The 26,551-nt window shown below is 38.4% G+C and overlaps 1 protein-coding gene across 1 annotated transcript; it reads right to left on the bottom strand.

The window, feature by feature from the left end:
* Positions 1 to 24,380, bottom strand: LOC127556652 (zinc finger protein 883-like). Its single transcript, XM_051989926.1, has 4 exons — positions 23,980 to 24,380; positions 18,388 to 18,514; positions 17,721 to 17,816; positions 1 to 4,519 (listed from the first exon to the last, which is right to left on the bottom strand). The coding sequence occupies exons 1-4, from the start codon at positions 24,010 to 24,012 to the stop codon at positions 2,964 to 2,966; spliced, it is 1,812 nt and encodes a 603-aa protein (XP_051845886.1). The 5' UTR covers positions 24,013 to 24,380; the 3' UTR covers positions 1 to 2,963.
* Positions 24,381 to 26,551: the final 2,171 nt, after the last annotated feature.

Consider the following 26,551-nt stretch of genomic DNA (forward strand, 5'->3'; position numbering starts at 1 on the left):
TGATAACATGACAGTGCCTGGTACAAGTAGGCACTTAATAAATGTTTATTGATTGATTTACACCCATCATTGACCACCCCCCTCTTCTAATGGGTAGAAAAGTATGTTTCTGTGTCAATACTTCAGCTGGCTATTGAGTTGAGTTGACTTCTGATATCTTTTAAAAGCTGTTTTCCTTTACATCACCATGGTCACCATTCATATTGTTCTTAGTTCTGCTTACTTTAATCTTCCTAGATTTATATAAATCTTCTTAATTTCCTCCAAATTCTTCATATTCATCATTTCTTATGCCACAATATTCCATTACATTCATAGGTCAAAAATTCAATCAACAGCATTTACTGAGTACTATGTGCCAAACACTGAGCTGAACACAAGGTAAAAACACAGTCCCTGCCTTGAAGAAACTCTCACATTATAGCACAGGAGCAACATACAAATAACAGCACATAAAAGACAAATATGATATTTGAGCTATTCTTCACCTGACGGGCACCTACTTTGTTTCAAGTTTTTTGTTATCACAGAAAAATGACATACACATTTTGATATTTTCTGTCTTTGACTCCTGTTATGACATCACTGGGTCAAAGGACACAAACAATTACCTGTACTTGAACTGTTTTATAGCCTATGTTCAATTTGTTTTCCAGAAGGGTTAAACTAACAGAATGTGTGGGAAGCCAGATAGTTTAATGTGGTCCCCATCTTCTCATGGTTTCTTCAACGTTGATTATTTCTGTACTTAATACATCTTTGTCAATTTGGTAGGTGTAAGGTGGAAATTCATAGTAATTTTAACTTACTTTCTGTTATTAGAAGAACTGTGGAGTATTTTCTCATCTGAGAGTCTACTTATAGCTTACACTAACTCATACCTCTTTTTTTCTCCTCTCCCTCCCCCAAAATATGGATGCTTTTCAATATAGTGACACTGGCTTCCTGGATGCTTTATTTCCAGATTCTAGGTACTTTGTCTGGCTGTCTTTCATGCCTAGAATTTTCTCCCATCACATCTGTCTCTTGACTTCCCTAGCTTCCTTCAGGTCTCAGATAAAGTCCCACCATCTACAAGATAACTTTCCCAATTCCTCTTAAGGCTAGTGCCTTGTCTCTGTTGATTACTTCAAATAAATTCTGTATTTTTATTTTTTATATCCTCTATTTTTACATAGATATTTGCATGATGGTCCCTCTATTAGACACTAAACTCCTGAATCACAGAAAAGGTATTTTGCCTTTTTTTCTATCCACAAGTGCTTAGTACATAGTAAGAATTTAATAAATGTTAGTTGACCGAGAGACAAAACTATGTAGTAGCAAGAGAGCCAGGCCATCTTGAATCAGAAAAATCTTGAGTTCAAATCTTGCCTCTGACTCTGTGAAAGCATGTGTTAGTTTTTTTTTTTGTTTTTGTTTTTGCTGAGACAATTGGGGTTAAGTGACTTGCCCAGATCACACAGCTAGGAAGTGTTAAGGATCTGCGGTCAGATTTGAACTCAAGTCCTCCTGACTTCGGGACTAATGCTCTATCCACTGCATCACCTAGCTGCCCCCCAAGTGTTAGTTATTTAACCGTTAAGTGTTCGGTGTTTAATACTGTAATTTACAGAATCAACAATCTACACCAATCAAATGTCTGGGCAAAATCAAATGAATAATTTCATATTGTTGTTGATCATTTGTGTTTCTTCTCTGGAAAACTGCATATCTGTGACCATTCATCTCTGTGTCTTGGATCTCAGACTTTTTTGGTTGTTTCATGAAATTTTTTTCTCAAACAGGCTTCTCATTATTTTAAATGATTTTGCTCAGGCAAAAACATTTTAATTTTAGGTTGTCAAAATGTTTATCTTTTATGATTTCCTCCATTCCGTATTTGATAATGATTTTGCCCCCAAACCATTTATTTGAAAGGTCCTTCTCTTTCCAATTTTCTTTTTCGAAAAAATATGGTATTCCATTGGAAAAAAGTTTGGCAGAAATTCGTTTTTGACCAGTGCCTTACATCACAAGCCAAAATAAGTTGCATCATTACAAGTTTCCAAAAAAGGTCAGATGAGTACACTTGTAGAAGGATTCGTGTTCAGGCATTCATTGGATTAGATGGCCCCCCAAGAAGTTTCTTTCAATCCTGAAGTTCTGTAAAAGTCCCAGTCTCTATGAAGTGATTATCCAAAGCCTTTCCAAATTTATTCTATTCATATGATTTCTCCACCATCAATTTTCTAATGGCTCATGAATTGTTGCTAAAAAGCTTTTTCACATTTATTTGTTGACATCGTCCCTAGCTAGTTTGATTTTTTCAAGATTCCTAAGTATGGATTATGGCTAAAGATTTTCCTGCATCCATTTCCTTAATATTGTTTCTATTGGTATGAGGTTTCTTGTGATTTCTAAAAGAAAGTGTACATGAACAAGTACTTATTAGGTGCTAAAATCGCCAAGTTCTGTACTAAGTGCTAGTGATACAAGTGCAAAAAGCAAGATAGTCTATACTCCAAGAGCTCCCATTCTAATGAGGAAAGACAGTAAACAGGATCTAGGAAGCCACCTGTTCCTTTCAGGAACAGGGGTGTGCAACAGATGAACATTCAGACTTAGATGAGGAAAGCAGAAGGAAGGAGAAGAGTCAGGAATCTGGTAGAAGATGCCCAGAGAATGATGTGGGGGCTAGACCTAAGAGACATTAGATTAGGCAGATTCTCACAAATCAGGAGTACGGGGCTCTAGGATAGAAACTGGAGGAGTAGCCAAAACAGAGGGTGAGCAGTATAGTAAAAGGTGACCAGAAATCAGCACTGTGGAAAGTTCTTCCACCTTTATTGCATCTAAAAGGTAACTCTCCATTGTGAATTATAATGCTTACAAAAGGAATAGCTAGAACTATAGGCCTTCCCAGTCATTACATTCAAAGGATTCTCCTGATGTGTGAAGTTGTCATTGCTTTCCCACATTCACTAACGTAATACAGCTTCTTTAGTATGAAGTCTCTGATGTCTCCTAAGTAATGAATGTCGCCGAAAGCCTCTCCCACATTCATTACATTCAAAGGGCTTCTCTCCAGTATGAATTAACTTGTGTTCAATAAGATTTGCTTTGTGTTTGAAGGTCTTCTCACATTCATTACACTCAAAGGGCTTCTCTTCAGTATGAAATATCTTATGTAGGGTGGCTCCAGTGTGAAGTTTCCGATGCTTCCTAAGGGCTGAGCTTTGCCTGAAGTTTCTTCCACACTCATTACATTCAAAGGGCTTCTCTCCAGTATGAATTAGCTTATGTTTAGTAAGACTCGCTTTGCAATTGAAGGCCTTTACACACTCACTACATTTAAAGGGTTTCTCTCCAGTATGAGTTCTCATATGGAGATTAAGCTTTGATGGGTAGGTGAAAGCTTTCCCACACTCATTACATTCAAATGGTTTTTCTCCTATGTGAATTTTAATATGTTTAGTTAGTCTTCCTTTGTCTATAAAGGCTTTCCCACATTCATTACATTCAAATGGTTTCTCTCCAGTATGAATTCTCTTATGGAAAATAAGCTTTGATGGATAGCAGAAAGCTTTCCCACACTCATTACATTCAAATAGTTTCTCTCTGGTATGAATTCTCTTATGAAGAGTAAGACTTGAGGCGTAACAAAAGGCCTTTCCACATTCATTGCATTCAAAGGGTTTTTCTCCAGTGTGAATTCTCTTGTGTCCAATAAGACTTGATCGGTAACAGAAAGCCTTCCCACACTCATGACATTTATAGGGTTTCTCTCCTGTGTGAATTTTCTTATGTCCAGTAAGTCTTCCTTTGTCTATGAAGGCTTTACCACACTCATTACATTTGAAGGGTTTCTCTCCAGTATGAATCCTCTTATGGAGAGTAAGTTTTGATGGGTAGTAGAAGGTCTTCCCACACTCATTGCATTCAAAGGGTTTCTCTCCTGTGTGAATTTTCTTATGTTCTGTAAGTCTTCCTTTTTCTTTAAAGGCCTTCCCACACTCACTGCATACAAAGGATTTCTCTTGAGAAAGAATACTGTCATGCTTCCAAAGTGAGGTTTTCTTGAAAAATTTCCCATGTGGTTTTTCTCCAGTGACTGATCGATGATACTGACCAATTTCTGAGTGGTAACTGAAAGACTTCCTGCATGCATTATATCTACAATAGTTCTTATTTGAGGAGATTTTATAACACTTTAGGGGACTGGAAAACTGCTTGGAGTTCTTGGCAAGAACACCATGTTTACAAATGCTTTTTCCTTTTGAAATTCTCTGTTGTGGAAGGCTTAAACTCAGACTGAAATTTCTCTCAAGTTTATTACCACCGTGATCGGTGGTCATTTTTCTGGATTTTCTTTCCTTGTTTTCTTTCTGCCTTTGTAACCTGCTATCACACTCCCAGTCTCCTGTCAATTTGTAATCCCTAGGATCATCCTTTGCAAGTCTTTTCTTGGATGGCTTTCCCATAGAAATGCCCTGTCTTGGAACTGACTCCGTTTCACACATCTCCTGAATGAGAGAATCTGAAGGAAACAAAAAAGTATTAACCTACAATTCTTGGGAGTGGGGAGCAAGAAGAAAAGAAACTACTTGTCACTATTTTCTGAATACTCCTCTTTGAAGGAGAATTGCTGATCTTGCAAATATAGAGGAAATTAGGTAGGATTGCTAATAAATCACCATCTGGCCTTAAGTAACATTCTCCAGTATAACTTGTTAACTGTCATTCATGGAGAAAGAAAAGATGGGCAGCCAGATTAAAGTCATACTTATTATCCATATATTCCCAGTACTCTGGCACTGGAGTCATTGTAATATGCAAACCGTTTAAATTTTTAGAAGGGGGAGAATTTACGTTACAGACTACAGATGAGATGCCTAAAGCCTAATGCCAAATTCTTGAATTTACCAGCAACCAAGTAGTTTATAAGCCGGAGGCAATGTTCATAAAGACTCAGAATAGACCCAAGAAGAGCAAGTTTTGCAAAACAAAAGTTATTTCTTTTCAGTGCTAACATTTCTTGACTGATTGATGAGGGGATGCTGGACAAATCAGGTATTGAGATTTTAGTAACATATTTATTATGTTCAAATCTCTCAATAAGACCCATGGCTTTGGATGTTTATATATAAATGCACAAAGTACTAAATAATGAACAAGGTGAATTGAATATTTTAAATAAAGGAAACAAATTTGGCCAATTAAAGATCACAAAAACTTATTGAGAAGATAGTTATAATTAGAATCTCTCTAGTTTTCAGTTTTCTTTTCTGTACTTTCCTTGGACAAGATAAGCTTTGAAATCTCATTCAGAGTTATCTCTGTGAAATCACTGAAAATGGGTATTTGAGGATATGCTTCAGCTAAATTAAACAGAATAGGTAAGAGAGGAAAAAAGAATAGCAAGTTATGTAGAGAAGATATGCAAATAGAAATGATGGGAAGCATGGTAAAAATCATTTAGTAAAGATCCACTGAGGCAAAGACATAAGCAATATTGTCATTGGAGTACAGTCCAGATCACCTAGAGATAACAAATAGATGAAGACTTTGGGAAACAGATCCCAAGAATTACAGAGAAACAGGCAGGATATGATGATAGGAGACACCATCATCTGGACATCTAAGAAGCTGGAGGGCCTCCCCCATACACTTCTAAAAACAGAAAAGCTAATGTTTTCATTTCTTGACATGGCTTAATGCTAATTTTGAAAAAAGTGAGGAACCAACAAGAGTAATTCTATTTGAAATCTTATTCTTAACAACAGGGAAAAATTGGTTGCTAGGGTGGGAATGATAGAAATCTTAAGGGGAAGTAATTAGTCCAATCAATAGAGAGAAACAATCCCAAAAGTCTCACATGCACATCAGATTTTGGAAAAGCATAATTCAAACAATTCAGAGAAGAAATAGGTAGCATTCTTTGACTTAAAATTCTATGGGGAGAGCAAGCTATGAGGAATGGTAGGCTATCAAGAATTAAATTCTAAAAGCACAAGAAATAATTCTCAATAAAGCACAAGGCTGTTTTGGATGCTCATCAACCAATTTAGATTTTAAAATAATTAGGAGACCTATTCTGTTTAATTTAGCTAAAGGCAGACAACAAAGAATGAATATAATGACATGATGTGGTCCAAAGAGAATAGTTCCCAAATTCTAAAGATTGGAAAAACTGTACTGAAAAGGAAAGAACAACTCCAAAATTTTTCAAGTCAGGCATGGACGCACATGCTATTAGAGAAACCGAGGCTAGTGTCTTGCTTGAGCTTGGAAATTCTGAACAGAATGGGTTATACAGATTAAGTATCTATGATAAATTCAGCAACAATATGATGAGTCCCTGGAAGCAAGGGGGCCATCAGGTTGTCTAAAGAGACTTGAATTGGTCCAAGTCCGAAGCTGAGCAGGTCAAATTCCTATACTCATCAGTAATGGATGGGGCTTGTGAATAGCCCCTATATTTTCTGTGTGAACAAGATAAGGAAACTCAGGCTTTAAATTTTTTTAAGCTACATATAGGAAAAAAAGAGGAAGATGAGAAAAATGAAATGACTTGTGATTGGTCTTGAAAGGTTGATCACTAATGAGAGAGAAAAAGCAGAACTGCTCATTTGTATTTTGTTTTTTTCCCTGACACTGAGAAATGGCTCACAATCTCCTTAGAAAGGAAAAAGGGGGAACTGTAGAGTTTAGTTTTATCATATATCCAAAGAAATCAAGAAACTTCTATCATGAGATATTTTAGCATCATGTGTTGCAGTGTTCATAATAATTTATTTGCAAAAAATTAAATAAACCAAAATGACATATGCAAATAATTGCACAACTATATGTTGAAGCATTTGCAAAAGGAAAGAAATTCTCTGAAAACACCAAGAAGATCCTGCAAATTAAATGCACAAACACTTTTCTAACTAGTGACTTCAGGGTAATGGTGGACGTATGGGAGGATGGTGAAATCATGTTTAAAAGTATGGCTCAGGAAAGATTGTCACATCTATAGACCATGAATTATTTTTTTGAGACAAGATCTGGGAAGCATCATACATGACAAACACCAAATAGTATAAAAAATGAAATGAAATTTTGATAGCAAATAACTTGTTATTGATTTGGGATTCATTCATTCCTATATCAAATGTCTATATATTGTCAGAAAGTCAATTTGGTAAAGATCAAAATTAATTCAAAACTAAAAGAAAAATAAATGTTTTTTAATTGCCTGCTGTGTTGGATGCTAAGGATAAAATATAAAGGAACAAAAAAAAGCAATCCTCAAGAAGCTTACTGTATACCATAAGAATTTATGTAAGGTATAATATAAAGGAGGTAAAGGAGAGATCCATTTACCCAGCAAGGATGTAATATATAAAAACAGAAAGTCCCTGAACCTTTAGGAATATATCTGGGGTCTCTCATTAAATTGTGAGTATCTCATTAGATCATTAGCTCCTTAAGGCTTAGGACTGCCTTTTGTCTCTTTTTGTATCCCCAGTTTTTAGTATAGTGTCCAGCATATAGCAGATGCTTATATTGATTGACTGATTTTCTAAAGAACACTTCAAGGAAGAGGTCGTGTTGAAACTGAACCTTGAGGAAAAAAAAGACTACTGAATTGCAGAGATGAAAAGAACATATTTCAAGTATACTAAGAAATGGAAGTGAGACGCTCTTACAATGGAGTGTAACAAAAGCTAGTAAAAGATGATTTAATCTAACACTTCCTATCTTTAAAATCTGTGTAACCGTTAATATTCTAAGATGCAGTTGCCACTTCTCAAGGTCTTATTTTATAGAATCAGTGAATTCTAATTTTTTTCAACCTCTTGACCAGAAAACAAAACTCATTCAAGGATCTTACCAATGCTAAAAAAATGCAGGCTATATTAACATGATGGCCATATACTTGTTCTTGTCATTTCTGATTGCACTGCTAAGGCTCACTTCTATTTATTCTAACAATTTTCAGGTTCACAAGAAGCTGTAGTTAGGACCAACATAAAAGTTACAGGGAGATCAATTTTTGTTTCAATATAAAGCAAGAACATTCTAATTTTTAAGAGTAGTTTAAAATGTAAATTGGTTATTTCACAAAAGAGGGATAGCTCCAGAACTGAAAGTATTCAAAGAGAGGCAAAGTAATCAGTAGCACACAGCAAATTCCTACACAGATTAGACTGGACAGGCTTAAGGCTTTAGGGGCTTTCCAACTTAGATTTATTCATCATTCTTGAAAGTTATAAGAAAATTAAGTTGACCCAGAGATCATACTGATAGACATAAATCCTAAGGCAGTCAATGATAGAAAGCAAATACCATATACAGCAAAATACTCATAGTAATAGCACTTTCTTATCACCAAAAATTGTTAAAAAAAAAAAAAAGATAGATCACACTATCTGGGGATTGGCTAAAAAAAAACATAATATGGATATATAATAGAATGGTAGATGCTATACAATGATATGAGATACAGAGAACCATGGGAAGATTTACATGAATGGGTGCAAAATGAAGTGAGCAGAATGAAGAAAATGATATAGAAGGATGACAGCAATATAGACAGAAAGAACATCAAAACAACTGAAACTGAATACTGTGAAATGATAATGATCAAGCATGGATTTCCTGCCAAGTTAGGTATTTGAATGAGAAGCACCTAGTGCCCATATCTACTCCAACAAAACCTTGATTTTATACTAGATTGAATAATGATCATAAAATCTAGTGAAAAACTATAGGGGTCTTCCACACCCAGAATTACACATGCCAAAAGCTGAAAGGTTAATAAGGGGATGCTTTAGATTGCCTTTTGGACAATGGGAATGGTTAAACAAATTGTGATATATGGATGTAATAGAAACTATTATATCTTTAGAAATGACAAAAGAGACAGTATCAGAAAATACCAATAGTATGACTAGGGGCAGACTGAGGTAGGAAACATTTTTTAAAATACATAGAATAAAAAAGGAAGATAGTTTTGAAAATAATATAGAATTTATTGAGTAATTTTTAAAAAACAAAAAGTATAAAATGGAGATTCACAGTTTTATAGAAAAATTCTCTTGTGTTCTGCTTTGTATATGGTAATGATCTTTTTCGGGGGGGAGAGTGTTTAAGTTTAGAATAAAAACAATTTAAATTTTTTACAAAAGCTTATAATAATCTCACTTAGCCATTCCCTTAGAAGCAGCTAAGTGGCTCATTGGATAGAATTCTGAGCTAGGAATCAGGAAGACCCAAATTCAAATTCTATCTCAGGTACTTAGTAGTTGTGTGCCGAAGCAAGTCATTTAACCTATTTGCCTCAATTTCTTCAACTATAAATTGGAGATAATAATAGCACCTACCTCTCAGAGTTGTTGTAAAGATCAAATGATGTTGGAGGAGATGTGGGAAAATAGGGACACTGATACATTGTTGGTGGAATTGTGAACACATCCAGCCATTCTGGAGAGCAATTTGGAACTATGCTCAAAAAGTTATCAAACTGGGCATACCCTTTGATCCAGCAGTGTTTCTACTGGGTTTATATCCCAAAGAGATACTAAAGAAGGGAAAGGGACCTGTATGTGCCAAAATGTTTGTGGCGGCCCTGTTTGTAGTGGCTAGAAGCTGGAAAATGAATGGATGCCCATCATTTGGAGAATGGTTGAGTAAATTGTGGCATATGAACGTTATGGAATACTATCGTTCTGTAAGGAATGACCAGCAGGAGGAATACAGAGTGGACTGGTGAGACTTACATGAACTGATGCTAAGAGAAATGAGCAGAACTAGGAGATCATTATATACCTCAACAACCATACTGTTTGAGGATGTATTTTGATGGAAGTGGATCTCTTTGATAAAGAGAGCTAATTCAGTTTCAATGGATCAAGGATGTACAGAAGCAGCTACACCCAAAGAAGAATCACTGGGAAATGAATATAAACTACTTGCATTTTTGTTTTTCTTCCCGGGTTATTTATACCTTCTGAATCCAATTCTCCCTGTGCAACAAGAAAACTGTTTGGTTCTGCACACATATATTGTATCTAGGATATACTGTAACCTATTCAACATGTAAAGGACTGCTTGCCATCTGGGGGAGGGGGTAAAGGGAGGGAGGGAAAAAAATCAGAACAGAAGTGAGTACAAGGGATAATGCTGTAAAAAAATTACCCTGGCATGGGTTCTGTCAATAAAAAGTTATTTTAAAAAAAGATCAAATGAAATAATACTTGTAAAGTGCTTAGCACAGTGGTTATTAAATATTTATTTACTTCCTTCTTTGCAAAATCAGGGAACTATGGAAGTAGAATATAGAATATGGGTTGTGGGAAAACAAGTCTGTTAATGCAGCATTGTAGGAACTATGAATTGGTATAGCCATTCTGGAAAACGATTTGGAATTATGCCCCCAAACTCACTAAACTATGCATACCTTTGACCTAGACAGACTACCACCAGGTCTATAATCCAAAAAGATGAAAGAAACAGGAAAAGATCCTATACGTACAAAAGTATTTATAGCAGGGTTTTGTGGCAAAGAAGTGGAAACCAACAAACATTCCTCCCTATAAACTGAGGAATATCTAAACAAATGATGGCATACAAATGGAATAAAACAGAATAAAATAAATTTTAAAAGAGAAAACAAACTTAACATCATCATGGATTTAGGTAACTATAACAAATCATTAGACTCAAATTAAGCTTTAGTTTTATTGCCAAGAAAACACATAGGAAGAAGGAAATTTACACTATCATGTTCATGAGGCTATTGTGAGTGCTTTAGAAACCTTAATTACCATGTAAATATACATAACTTCTATTAATAAATAAAATAGTAAAGTAAAATGAATTGTAAAAAAATTAATTTATTTTCACTAATATCAACTAATTGATACTTAAATTAATAGACAGTAGGAATAAACTGTACTAATCCTACATCTTTTCTTTTCACAAAGTATTACATTTACTTCAGCTATTGGGAGTTTCTCAGGCCACAACATCATTTGAGACAAGGAAAAGGCTGGGTTTTGGAGGTGTTAACAGGAGAAAGTAAAGCTGCTATTGTTGCTTTGGGGAGCATATATAAGAAATATATGTGAACTAACAATTAAAGCTATAGTCAAGAAAGAGAGTAGAAAGGATGAGCACAGAAAATAAGCAGATGCCATTGCAAAGGGAGAGAGGCAACAGCATGGAAAGAAAACAAATGTGTAAGAAGAAAGAGTAGGGCTGAGGCAGAATTCAGAATGTTGGGCTGAGAAAGCCTAAGCACTTCCAACAGTGAAATGGACTCAGATTGGACCTGTAGGAAAAAAATACTGTAAATTTCTGAGTGGGGATCTTGAGGAAATGGATTTTAAAGTCTTCTAAAAATTACATTACAAAGATCACTAACCTGTTTATACTCTTTAACGCTTCTATAATGCTTACCCCCCACTGCCTAGCACATAGTAAGTGCTCATCAAAGCTTTATCACTGAAAGCACTACAAAGTGCCTGTTCCAAGAAAGTCAGAGAATGAAAATTCTGCATAAACCAAATATGTATGGCAGCATTTATCAATCAGAAAGGAAAATGGGTTCTCATTTTTTTGGAAAACACTTGAACAAACTGTATTATATGAATATAATGGAATACTAACAATGTAGGACTATGAAGAATTCAGAGATATTTAATCATGTCTTCTCTTTCAGAACAATGCAAATAGAACCAAAAAAATAGTTCATGAAATTACTATAATACAGATAAAAGGTAAAAAATAACAAAACAAAAAAACAAATGCTGAGAGAATTCAGAATTCTGATCATGCATTGACCAATGGGAGCTTCCAAGAATTTTAATGGTGCATTATACTACCCCTTAGTGATAAACTGGCAATAGGCAATAGGTACAGAATACACTATTTTAAAGATGGTCAATGTATTGGTTGGTTACCAAATTGTACTCGTTATAAGGGAGAGGGCTTCTGAGAACTGAGGGTAAAAGGAATTTATTGTGATATGACAACAGTACTTAAAAAAAGAAAATCTAAATAAAACCTTTTTCAAAGAAAGGAGTGATTTTTTTTCCATTTTTCCCCCTTTCAATCCATTTCTTCTTTTACAACATGACTGATATGGAAATATATCTTGCATGATTGCACATGTGTAATCTATATTAAATTACTGTTTCAGGGAAGGGAAAGGTGAGGGACGAAAGGAAAAAATTTGGAACTCAAAAACATTTTTAAATGAATGTTAAAAATTATCTTTATATGTAATTGGGAAAATAAAATATCATTATGAAAAACAAAGAAAGGAGTAACAAAGGGCTAGACTCAGACAGGAAAATTTAGGAATAAATCCTGCCTCTAGCATTTTACTGAGTGACTATAAGTCAATTAATCTGTCAGCCTCAGTTTCCTCACCTGTAAATTGGAGATAATACTGGCACTTATCTCATAGTACTGTTGTAAAGAAAGAATATATGTTAAGTACCCTTCAAATCTTAAAAGTGTTACATAAATGTTAGCAATTATTATCATTAAGAAAAACAACTTGGCAAATTAGTAAAGAATCTCTAAACTTCAAGGGATCTCAGAGTCCAAATGGTTCAATTCATACTTCACTAAGAATCCCTTTTACAATATACTCAAAGGGTTGGGGGAAGACTGGGGCCATAGGGCAGAAAGTGCCATGTCCTGTCAGAAATCCCAATCATGTCTCTGAAGTTAAATTTTCCTTATCAATCTATCTATGGCCCATGCCATCTTTGCATCACAAAACTCTGCCTCTGATTTTTGCTTTTTAAAATCATTTTCTCCATCTCCCAAAACTTCCCTCCAAAGCAAAAAAAGCAACAAAGCAGCCTATAGGGCAAGGACACTCATTCAGAGTAAAGTTGGCTGAAATATTAAAAAAAATACACAAAAAATAGTGTTTTTCCCTTACTCCTCTCCCATGAGTCATGGCGTCCCTCTTCTGACCCCCCCCCCCCACCACGCTTCATGGTATCTCCCCTCTTAACCACCATTATGCCTCATAGTGTATTTCTTCTTTTTATAGCTAACTAACTCTTTTAGGGTGCTGCCAGCTAAAGGCATAGTCCAACCTTATGGGATGTTTCCTTTCTCCTGACTGATTACAAGTTTCACTAGGGAAATTATCTTTTCCATCACTGGTTATTAAAATCCCTTTCCTTACTATATGCTATTCCAATTTTATTTCATACTTACCACTCCTGGCACCTATTTTATCTTTTTGTCTGTAGCCTCTTTTCTTAAAACAAAAAAACCCTACCTTTTGCCAAAGAGAATGGCCACTATGAATTCTTCATGTGACCAAACCCTGGCATTTGGTGCCTATATCAAACTCAACATTTGGTCCACATCTTTTGTTGCTATGGCAACATCACAATTGGTATCTCACCTACACCATTTCACTCTGCTTGCCTCAGTTTCCTCATCTGTAAAGTGAATTGGAAAAGAAAATGGCGAACCATTCTAGTATCTTTGCCAAAAATACTCCAATTGGGATCACAGAGTCAAGAGCGACTGAACATCAACAATAGCAAGTAATTATTCTACTTTTGCTTTTCAGACTTCCAGGGAAACTCATTTTCCCAGAAGTAGCTTTCTTCACTTTGGGGAAGCTCTTTTAGGAACCTTTCTTATATCAAGCATAAATGTGTCTCTCTGCAATTTCCACCTACTTTCTCCATTCTGCCCTTTACCAGCATGGAGAAAAAGGTACTTGAAATCAGCTCTCATGCCCTGTCTCCCCCAATTGAATCTATTTAGTGGGTCCTAACATCCCTTCTTCCTCTGGTTGATCTTCATATGACATATACACAAAGCTCTTTGCCATTCTGGCCCGTTCCCTAGCTTACCAGTATTGTTGCTGAAATCTGATGCTCAGAATAAAGCACAATACTACAATGAAGAGACAAGAAGAAGAAATAACAAGTTTTTATATATCTACTGACTAGTACAGTGTCTGGCACCTAGGAGCGGCTCGTGGAATGAATGAATGACACATCTGAGTGGGTAAAAGGTTGTCCTCTGCCGAGTGGGTAATTAAATTGATCAAGACAAACAAAACTGTGTATATTAGTAACCAGAGTGGAAACGGGTCCTATGACTCCACAAAAGACCATAAACTACCTTGAATAACTATAAACAGCAAAGAAGCTCCAATTATTTCATGAGATACTTACACTAGACCTTGTACTATCCCTGACTATTTGCTTTCTTTGTTCAGTTTCTGGTTCTAAATAATACTTGCCCTGACCTTGGGTTGGGATGGGTATCATTGTATCATTCTGTCATCTTGCAACTAAGGACTGAATCTCATGAGAAAATGCCATTAACCCAATTAATCATAATACATTTACATATATTTACTACCAATCTGGCTTGGACCCCTGTTTCTTCTGTATCTCAATATTGTCTTGGAGGTCTGAGTCCCTACAATTGGTATATCAAGGGAAAATTGATCAGCCCCCTTTCATTAGGTCTTAGAATTGGTGTAGCTGACAGGATAGTATATCTACATATCTTGTGTCCTTACAAAATGTTGCTTGAGAAACATTGACAAATCAGCCTATAGGGAAAGGACACTCATTCAGAATAAAGTTGGCTGAAATATCCATTTTCCTAACAACTAATTTATATATGATGGATAGAGAGCTTAAGATGGAAATCAGGAAAAAAACTTGGATAACTAGAACTATTTATTCTGATGACTATTCTGCTTAGTGACTTGGGAGACAGATATATGAATTTTGGTTCATCATAGAATGGAAGTGAGTCATTTCACATGAAAGATCCTGCTTTGGAGTAGGTCTGCCCTATGCAAAAGCAGAACTCTGAATGGGTCTGAGAAGGAAGACTTTAGAGTCTTCACAGTGATTGGTTGCCTAAAAGAGCTGATTAGTGGGGAAATTTTGTTGTATGGGGGAACAAGTTTCTACTTCTCTCTGCTTTTTCAATTATATGTTGTACAAGTAGAAATACCTCAAAGCCTGGACAAAAGAGCTGACCAGGAAGGGCTCTATAAGATCCCAAATGTAGGGTTTTTGTTTAGCTGAGAGAGTTTAACATTGCCTTGGCAGCCCAGGAAAACAACTGACAGAAAAGAGGCCCTAAGCAGCAGAAGGGCTGAGAGGCCCCAAAGAGCAACAGTTCTGTTCACAAGTAGACTGAAGAGCTGACTATCTGAAAGAGAAAAAGGCCAACAAGGGTCATGGTTCATAGTTATGAGGTGCTCTGGGTGTATGTATCCCTTACATGCAAATTGTTTTGACTCTAAGTTTGTGCCTACTTGTCCCCACAGTTGCTAAGGTCATCACTGAAAATGTGGCCTGTGTTTATGGATGGAATTTATGTTTAATGTTTAATTTTATTGATACTTTTCATCTAGTGAATATTTCTGATAAAGAGTTAACAGTGTCCTCTTGGCTTATTTGTTAAACAGGAAGCACAGCATTGAGGAGCATAGACACTATAGTTATAAGTAGTGGAAGTACACTATCCCCCAACAGCATTACCCCCTTGTAATCTAAGAGTGAATTTTAACAACATGGCCACCTTCTTCTGGGGAAAATATTGATTTGCTAGAGTAAGTGCAGGTTGGGTGATGAGAGTTGGATGAAAGAGGAAAAATGGAGGTTTAGCACCCCATTGCACATGGATTACAAGAAGATGGGGAATTGGAGGGGGCTAAAGCCACAAGAATAGATAACGAGTTCAAGAGGCACAGCAAAGGATCAAACAAATGGATTTGATAACTAATGGGAAAGAGGGGATGAACAAGTTTCATAGTATAGAAGATTATTCGTGCTTGGGCCAGAAATGAGGAAATTCAGGAAGGAGACACATTTGGAATAGATAAGTTTAGTTTGAGAAGTGTTTGTTCTTTATTTTCAAACACCAATGACATCATGAGTGATATCTTAACTCAAAGGTAAAATGGATTTAAGGGAGGCAGAGTTGCACAAAGTAGTCCCACTCTCTCTTCCAGAGTCATCAAAGTCCAACAGAAAAAGGTCAAGATGACTGGCCATGGCCCAGCATTCAGTAGGTGACCTTGGCATGTCTGTCCAAGTTTTATATGCCACACAAAGTACCTTCATAGCCTTTTGAACAAACTTATCCACCTTTTCCAAACAGAAATCTTCTCATGCTTGGGGTAGATAGTGCTCTAACTCACCAATAGGCGAGAGATCTCACTGATTACCTTTGGAAAATACTGTGCTTGCAGAGAGAGGAAGTCATCCAAACAGACATGCCTTGTAGGCATGCAAACAAAGAACTAAATGCTCATGACAGAAGTCAGGATTAAAGATATGAAATTGAGAATCCTTAGTGTAGACCAGATACTAAAGGACTTGAGTAAAGATGACTTTGGAGAGAAGCTTTGGGAGATGGAGAAATGATTTTATAAAGCAAAAATCAAACAATTCAAGAGCTAAGAGCAAAAGGACAGTGTCTCAAATGGAAAAGAGACAGTATCATGAAGGATAAAAGTTTTCCAAACAGTATGAAAAGATTATAAAAGACCATGAGGTCAGAAGTCTCGATGGCTCAATTACTTCCTATGTAACTCTGAAGAAAGTGTCCAAGAAGTCAGAACACTAGTTGGAATTCTTGGTAATGATACTTACTAACTACATGAGAACAGGGTCAATCAAAGATGCTTTTTAACCTCTTTTCTTTTGGAAAACAAACAAACAAATAAACCAGGTCACAGTAGTGCATTTGAAAGAAGGAAAGGAGCCTGCAAGAGGGAGAGACAGAAAACAATACTTTGCATAGAGTAGGAATATAGTAAATGCTACTGAATTCAAAAGAAAAGAGGGAAATCAAAGGAGGAAATAATCATGCAAAGAGGAAATTTGTGTTTAGGTTCAAAAGGAGACCCCAAAAGGTTGGGGTTGCAGACCAGTATCATGAGGTTTCTCAAAAGAATTTACAGGCTTGAACCCATCTCCAAGTTAAGGGGCAAAATTTATTGTAATTGTAAAGCCAATTTAAGTGGGCTTATAAGGCCAATTGAAGTGGGCTAAGTTCCAAAAGGAATTCGCAAAGAATCAGGAGAAAGAAGATAAATTTAGAGGACAAAATTAGATCAAAGCTTCATGTTACTTATTTGCTAATTATATGGCTTACAGGTAGGTTTGAGGGGTGATCTGTTCACTCTTGTCTCAGAAACTTGGTGATTACTAACCAGCAGCAATGTTAGTAGGACTATCCTAAGGCCAGAAGACTTTCGAATCATTGACAGACAGACTGTTAGAACAGTACTCTAAGGTCGGGAGATCTCAGGATCACTTCTATATTTCCCCTAGAAGCTGTACCCTATCAATTGGAGAATGAGAAAATGGAGAGGGGGAGATATTAGGAAACCATTTTCTTAAAGAGAAAGTCCCCAGGAAACTCTGGGCAGACAGGGATCTCTACAACAGAGATGTCAGCCCAAAACAATCCCAAATGTGGCCTGACCCAGATTAAAATGTAACTGGGAAATATTGAAGCAAGAAAATGAAAACATAATAAAACAAAGTATATATCTTAGAGCCGAGTTACTATGTGGCCTGCAGGGATCCTTAGGAAGGGGTCAGGGATCCCCCTTTCTATTTGGGTGACATTATTCCTCTACAGTCTCCAGAAAGGGCTCTCTCATGCCTGAAGAGCAGGGCCATTTTCTTCAATGTCTGTTGTCTGCTTGGTTGCCACTCACTCACCTGAACAAGAACTTCTTGAGACCTCTTCCTCTGGACTCCAGGGTACTTCACCATTCTCCAACTGGTGGATCACATCTGGTTGAAAAATGAGGAGACCTGCTCATGGGAAGGAGATGGAAGAGGGTTTAGAATTGAGCTGTCCCACCATACAATCTTAGGGGTTTTTCTTTTTCAATAAAAGATGGGATTTTAGGAAGAGAGACTGCAGTTCCAAAGACCTCTGTGATATATTCTCAATTGCATTCAACAGGAAGCAACTTGGCAGCAGGCTAGGGGGTCAAAGTTGATTTGGTTCCAAAAGAAACAGGCCCCTTGACTCAATCCTTCGATGAAGAAGGAAACTTTATAATCTTCAGGGTATATTTACTAGTATATTACAGAGTAATCTTTAACCTGGGGTGAGTGAAAACTAAGGAAAATTGAGTCAAGATCAGCAGAATAAGGCTGTGTGTTTTCAGTTTAGAAAATAAAAGGCTTGTCATTTGGAACCAAGAAGCAGAAACATCCTGTCTCTTGACCCCAAAGGATTTAGCAATATCCTTACATTATCCATTATTAAATATCTTTCAAAACCAAGCTAAATCTCTTGTCCACAATTCAGATATACCACAGCTTTTAGCAATTGAGAATGTGGAGGCTCTGATTTACAAGGGAAAGCCTTTCTTACCAAGAAAGACCAGGTTTTTGTAGTTCTCCAGCATCACATCCCTGTACAGATCTCTCTGATCAGGGTTCAGTTGCTTCCACTCTTCCTGTGTGAAGTCAACAGCCACATCTTTGAATGTCAGTAGTTTCTGAAACAAATACATTTCTTTTCAATACAAGACCACCCAATACATGACCCATCGAGGATATGTAAAGTTGATAAGAGGTATTGGGACTGGTCCTTATGGCACTGAGCATTTTGAAAAATAATACACTAAATATTTGAGAACTCATTTATGTGCTTTAGCAATACATAAAGTTTTGCTTGAATGTTCATTTTCATCCTTCCAAACCCATTTTTCAAAGTGTGTCCCAAGCCAGCCATCATTCCCTACTCAATACAAATATAGTCAACATTATTGTTCAGACATTTATAGTCATGTTTGACTCTTCATGATCCAATTTGGGGATTTCTTGGTCAAGATGTTCTGGTTTGCCACTTCCTTCTCCAGCTCTTTTACAAATGAGGAAACTGAGGCAAACAGAGTTAAGTAACTTGTCTAGGGTCACATAACTAGTATGTATCCAGAACCAGATTTGAATTGAGAACACCTGACTCCATGGCTAGCAAGACTATCCACTCCACCCACCTAACAGCCATAATCAATATACATCATTTTATTAGATACACACCTCTGACATCAATAACCATATTATATACATTAATTTCTAAATAGATCAATATAGATACAATGCTCCATTACTGGTCACTGTGTGAAGCAGAATTCAACAGGAAACAAATAATGTATTTAGGTAGTTGTCTCTTCCAACTCCTGCCATTCACGTGACCCAGATCTCTTACCCAATCTGTTACTTTCCAGAGTCAGATTTCCACAGAACCTGGTACTCTAGCAGTTAATTACATAAAGATCTTAAAGCACCTATAGTAGAAACTATATACAAAGAACAATGAGACAGATCCTTGATGGGATAAAAAGATAAAGTATCACCCCTGCCCTTACATACTTCCTCACATATTACAGGAAATGACATCTGCATAAATAAGTAGCATCTAAAATGAAAGATGAGAAGAACCCCAGACAGGTACAAAATAAATACTTTATAATGTCCAAGGGAAGAAGTAATGTCTAACTGGAGCAGGAAGAGATGGGGTGGGTAGGATCAAGGACTCTTTAGGTAAGAGCTATCGTTTGTGTTGGATTAAATAATTGGTCAGCTATAAACAGAGACAGGAGTAGGAAAAGCATTAAAGCCACAGAGAGCTCCTTACAATTAGATGGTATTTAGTATTCAAGAGGGAGTTCATCGATTACAGGAGAAATGCAATCAGGGCAGTACCAAAGGAAGCTCAAAATAAACATAGGAGGGAGGATAGACTGGAGAGAAGACTACAAGGATTTCAAAATGTGTTACGATATCACATCCTCCAAGTTCATAGTAATAAAGGCCTGCAATGGGGCTTTGGGGATCGAGAGGAATAACTACAGCACTACAAACACTATCCTCTTCTCGCTTTTATTTCCAGCTGTGCCCAGTGGAAGCCCCAACTCACTGGGGGAAACTCCTTTCATTCTGAAGCTTCTTCACTTTTAACAATCCTCTGCTGTTCCTAAACCCTGCCAGATTCTCAGGGAGCTTGGTCCTAGGGGCCTCCAGGACTCAAGAGGGAAGAGGAAGCCCATTCCTTGCTCCCATGTGGGAGGTTGCAAATTTACCAATCTCTCTCCATTTCTTTATATTCTAAGATCATGCTGCCCACTAAGTATATCCATTCTATATACTGTTCTCTACTCTCTGCTGCCATCTCCAGCTCTACCATCCTAAATGACTTTAGTACCTGGTACCCAAATTTTTTTTGCATTCTGTATTGTTCTTGCCATCACCCTCACAAGGGCTGTTTATCATCCTCACTTCCACCATTACTCTCATAATGACTCTCATCCTGACTCTACCAACATCTCTGTAAGGGCTACCATCCCTGGTAAAAATTCCTATGACATGGAGATTCCTTTTCTCCCCAGACTTCCAACAATCAGATCCCCTCCAGCGTGGACCTTCCTAGACTTTCTCTGCCTCTCCTGGAAGCTCGCTCTACTTTAAAATTCATAGAATGGAAGCATCCCCTGTTCTGGCTGCCTCCCCATCTGCGTGGACATTTCCTCCCAGAGGCAGCTGGGGGGCTCTGTAGACAGAGAGAGCACTGGGCCTGCAACAAGATGCTGGGCAGATCTAACCTCAGGCACTTATCAGCGGGGTGATCCCAGAACATCACTTAATTTCCACTCATTTCCTCAACTGCAAAATGGGAATGATAGCATTTATCTTCCAGGGTTGTGATAAAGACTGAATGTGAATTTTGTAAAGCTCTTAGCAAAGTGCCTGGAATTTAGTAAGCATCTAATAAATGCTTGCCTCTCTCCTTTTTTCTTCCTTTCTTCTTCCATCTTTCTTTCCTTCCTTCTCATCCTCCTTCCCTTCCTTCTTTCCTTTCTTTCTCCATTCTTCTCTCCTTCCCTTACTCCTTTACTTCCCTCTTTCCTTCCTCCCTCCCTCCATCCTTCCCTCCTTCCTTCACCCTTCTTTCCTTCCTCCCCTTCCTTTGTCTCTTCTTTCCACCTTCCTTTCTTTCTCCTTCCCTCTCTCTCTTCCCCCCTCCCTCTCTTTCTTCCTTCTCCAAACCTCCATTTAAGGAGACCAGTCCTCAGGGCCTCAGGGAAAGGAAGGCCTGTACCAGGGCACCTAGTAGCTGTGTGGCCCACTCCTCAGATTTGGATCATGGTTCCAGGGTAGCCTTTGGAAGTGCCCTGAACTTAGAGGTGACATTCCTGGATAGGAAGGCTCCAGCAGTGTACAGAGAAGGAGGTGTTCAGAAATAATCAGCAGTGGTTTGCTTCAGACTCCAAGAATTAGGGTCTCAAATCTATGATCTAGCTTGGTCTGCAGAGGAATAACTAAGGCCAAAGGGGAGCCTACAGCTCCTTCACTGTAAACCAAACAGAGCTTTCTAGCTGGCTGATAGTGGCTGAGCTCAGTTACAGTCTATACTCTGTCAGTTCCAAACCCAGCTCAGACCAGAGGGCAGCAGTCTTTGCCCTGGATGAGACCACTTTGGGAATGCTGGAAATTTGCAGATCCTCAGGCTGTCTCTGAGATCCTAGAATAAGATGAGGATGAACATCTCTAGAAAGCAGCAACAGAAGTAGCTCCGACTTTGCCTCCCAGAAGCGAGCAGACCCCAACCTTAATGTCCAGTCCAAAACTAGGAAGCTGTCTGGAAGAATGAACAAATTAAAAAGCTTCCCACCATAAAAAGCCATCAATCAGGGAAGCTCGAGGTACAAAATCGGATGAGAATGCCTCCAAAGTATCTATATCCTGACACAGCGAAGTGATGCAGAGGATGGAGCACTCAACCTCGAAAATCTGTGTTCAAATTCAGCCTTGGCTATTCCCTATCTGTGTGACCCTGGGCAAATAATCTCACCTACCTGTTTGCCTCAATTTCCTCACTGGAGAAATGAGGATAATAACATCTACCTCCCAGGATCATGGAGAGGAGAACAATAAGATATTTGTCAAGCACTTACCATCATGCCCGACACATGTCATTGCCAAATAAATGCAATTATTGTTATTACAAGTAAAGCCTGAGAACAAATACAGCTTGAGCACAAACAGCTACAACTTATATAAAAGAGGGAGTTTGAAATTTTTTTTAATGCTAGGAGAGAGGCAGCTAGATAGAGGAGCAAAGTGGAGAGAGCAGCAGCACTGGTGCCAGGAGAACCTGAGTTCAAATCCAGCCTCAGCCACTTGACACTTACTTGCTATTTGACTCCGGGTAAATCATTTAACTTTGATCTCCTTGCAACAATAACAACAACAAATTAAAAAAAAAGAAATTAAATGAGAGTACTTTAGGGGAAAACAAAAGAAATGAGAGTTATTATGAGGATAATGAGAGAATTATGAGAAGAAAATGAAGAAAAGTAATAGAAAGGGAATTAAACACTTGGCACAAGAGGTACAAATCCTTTCTCAAACAACAAATTCCCTAAAAACTAGAATGAATGAAATAGGAGCCAATGACTTCATGAGACAATAAGAAATATATATTTTTTTTTAAAAATTAAAGCTTTTTATTTCAAAACATATTCATGGATAATTTTTCACTATTGACCCTTGCAAAACCTTGTGTCCCAATTTTCCCCTTCCCCCAGATGGCAAGTAATCCAATAAATGACAACAAGAAACATTAAACAGTCAAAAAGAGGAAATCTAAGAAGAAAATATATTTTATAGAAAAAAAATTAACAGAAAAGAGATCAAGAGAAAAATATTAATAATCATTAGATTGTTTGAATGCCACAACAATAAGAGGGGGGCTGAGGGCTAGACATACTATTGCAAGAAATCTTAAAAGAAAACTGCTTGTATCTCAAAGAACCAAAGGGCAAAATGGAAAGAGAAAGGGGCCATCTGTAATCTTCTGACAGAAACCCCCAAATGAAAACTCCTAGGAATATCATAGCCAAAATTCAGAGTTTCCAAGTTAAGAAAAAAATACTGCAAACAGCCAGAAAGAAAGAGAAAGCCACAGTTTCTCAATATAATCTTCAGGCTCGGTACTCCATCCATTTACTTAGCTGCCCCCTCCCCCACCCCTATTATGTGCCAAGCACTGAGCATATACAACAAAAATTAAATGGTGTTCACCCTTATGGAACTTTCAATCTACTGAGGGGAAACAGTATATATATACATGTATGTATAAGTAGAGAGATAGACATGGAGAAGTTGCAGAGATAGAGAAATATAGAACAGTAAATATGATGATTTTTGTAGGAAGAAAACACTAACAACTGTAGTTGGTGATTGACTCCTGTGCTGTACTCTAAAGGAAGCCAGGGATTCGGGGATATGGAAGTGAAGGAAAGTATATTATTATTACAGTATCATTATATTAAAGGAATCGGAAAGAACCTTTGCAGAGGCAGAAACATGGCAGAAACCTTTAATACAAGGAATCTTAACCGAGCAAGAGTGGTTGATAATAGAAAGCATCAGGAAAAGCAATATCCAATGACACTGTTGAGGGAGGGATAAAAGATAGAGACAATTTATCAAAATTAATGAATACATTTTAAAAAGCGCAGGGCATGTCAAACTCCAGAATGCTATATTGTTGATGGGATTCTTGTTCTTATACTATATAAACTAGGTAGTTGTGATGTCTCATTGAACATATAAAATTTGGGGCTTCTTTTTAGGAGAACATTAGTCCAGGAGAGAATGTCCAAATACTGAAACAGTACTGGAAATAAATTGATTCTCATGTTTCCTCATGTATTGAATGCATCAATTTCCTCATGTATTAAATAAGGAAATTGGATTGCAAAATTCCTTTGAGTTCTGATGGTCTATGAGATTTATTTTATTTTATTTTTTAAAAAATAGCCCAATTTGGAGCTATTAATAATAATCAATGCTCAAGGCTCCCAATAAGACAAAGTCCAAGCACAAAGACAAAAAAATCTTTCCACACTTGGGGGAAAGGCAGCGTTCAGGAGGGAGGGAATAATCTATATCTCACCTGGCAGTTGGCTTTCAGAACCACGGAAGCCATTGCTTCTTCCTCTTGTCGTCACCTTTCTTAATGAAGGGCAGAACCATGCCAATGGAGAACTAAGGGATGAGAAAGAAAGCGTGAGCAACAAGCCCGCAAAGGCTGCGGATTGGCGGGCTGAGCCGGAAAAGTGCCAAGAAATCCGCTCCGCTCCAAGCCAGGGAAGAAATGCCATTCAAACCTTGCCCACTCCCCTTGCCACGAAAAAAATGGGATTTTAAAGCAATAGGAAACAGAGAGAAAAGATAATTGGAGTGGAAACATGACCCACCCAAAGGGGAAGGGAGAGCCTGGGACTTCCACTCAGAAGACCGGAGTGCGTGCTGCCCTCGAAAATAATAGTAATCAGCCTAATTTATATCAAGAGACTCGACGTCTGTTATCTATTTCGAGCCAGTAACGTCCCCGGGGATGAGGGGAGGGAGGGGGTGTGCTCCTGTTCTCATTTCGCAGATAAGGACATCGAGGCTGAAAGGGAGTCGGTGACTTGCGCAGGATGGCATCGCTCCTACGCATCCCAGAAGGGCTTTGAACTACGGGCTCACCGATCCTAAGGCTGGCGCTGGTTGCCCCCCTTCCCCCTCCCCACGAGTCCCGGCTCTCTAATTCTACATTTGCCACGGGGCTCACTCGGGCATCCGCATCTAGCACCTGCCGGGGCACGGGAAGGGCGCTCACCTGTGCTACAGGCCCACCTGATCTGGGCACGGCGGAGAGTCCAAGGCAGGGGAGCCCCCAGGAGACCTCCCTCACCCCCTGCGAAGTGCGAAGCAGGGGCAGGAGAGGCGGAACGCGCACATCCACCGATGGGGGAGATGGAAAGGGGCGTACGGGACGCCTGGGCTCCCCGACAAGTCTTACAGCCTCCCCCCTTGCCTACACACAGGCGTAGCTCATCCCTGGGCCTGTCGCAACATATCGGCACAGTCTGGTCCTTCCCTGAAGCCCACCTAAGGAGCAGGGACCCCCTGAGGGCGCATCCACTCACCTGTTCGACCACTCACTTTAAGGATCGCAAAACTCCTCCTGCACTAAGATGCAGAACTACAACTCCCAGAATCCTTCGAGTGCTCAAGGGCCGCAATCGGCGCGGGAAGGTTCCAAAGTGCTTCTGGGAAATGGAGTCCAGGGGACTTTGCGGAGAAAGGGAATCCGTAGGTTTCCTTCTGAGCAGGCGCACTACCTAGGGTGTCAGAGCTACAGCGTCTGGATCTTGTATTAAATTCTGCGTGCTTTGTAAATAAAAAGCTTTACTAAAAAAATTAAACAAAAATCCTGTCTGTTATGACCAGCTTTGGGGTCTTTCCTGCACATACTTAGACTTGAGAATAAAGTCAATTCCTTCCCTTCTTTTTCTCCAAGACGATTCCATCTTATTTGCTGCAATGAATGAAAAACCGTTGTTGTCCTTTTCAAAGAGCACCAGAATGACATCACCACGTTAGAGTGTGTCTGTCTGTGACTGATCAGACAGCTCGCAGTGCTCTGCCACAGGTCGCACAAATAGTCCCTGTGAACACACGGGAGGGACTTTCTCCCTTTGCTCATTGAGCTACCCCACCTCCCTCACAGCTTCAGAGGCTGCATTGAGTCCACGATCATTTGTAAAGAAAAATCATGAAGAAAAATCTCCCTCCATTCAGTCTTGGCTTGTAAGCTTTTCAAGTTGAATCAATCAGTGCAGTAGCTGTGCTGGTTCTCTTTGAAGGTATTTGACAACATGGCTGAAAAACATCATGCTAAAAAGCCTGGGAGAGAACACAGGCTTTCACCCCACTGGTGGCTGGGAAAGTACAGGAATATCCTCCATTATCCAGAACCTGGATAAAAACATTATCATGAAATTGACACCCAATGCGGATGAACTTCTCTAGCAAATAAATTTTGACATTTTATTGATTGATACTATTAGAAACCTGGGTCATTATGTAATAGGACTCTGTGACCCCCTGATCTCTGGGGAGGTGGGCCTGGGTTGGAAAATCACTGAATCTCAACCTTTCCCCACCCTTCTATCAGGTTCCCATCTCCAACTGATCTGGGAATCAATCACCACCCTTATTGATTTGGAAATTAGCCCCTCCAATCGGTCCCTAGCCCCACGCTATAGAAAGCTAAATAAAATCAAGACTCTGTATTCCAATCTTTGCTATCTTCCTAATCAGGAAAAAGCTCACTGAGAAAGAGCTTCTCAGGGAAAATAAACCCATTTTTGCCAAACCTCACTTGGATACTGGGACTGCAAATTCTTTCGCAAAACCTGGGACACAGATCTGGGGACCCCCATCGCTATCAGGTATCTTACCCCACAACAGTCAGATCTACAAACATTTTGTATGTACTTCTGTTCTGTTGGTATTTCTCCTGGAGTTGTCAGGCAGCAAATACTGTATGGACTCTTCTTCAGCTCCTTCTAAAGCCACACTGGCTCCCAGGTAGATGATCATGTTCCGCGTGAAGGATCAGTCTGTTAAGGAAGACTGGCAAGAATCTTGCTGGCAATGACTGAGAGAGACCCCTTATGGTTGTCACAGGACAA

This window comes from Antechinus flavipes, chromosome 3 (genome assembly GCF_016432865.1).
Source record: "Antechinus flavipes isolate AdamAnt ecotype Samford, QLD, Australia chromosome 3, AdamAnt_v2, whole genome shotgun sequence".
In the NCBI taxonomy this organism is placed as follows: Eukaryota; Metazoa; Chordata; class Mammalia; order Dasyuromorphia; family Dasyuridae; genus Antechinus; species Antechinus flavipes.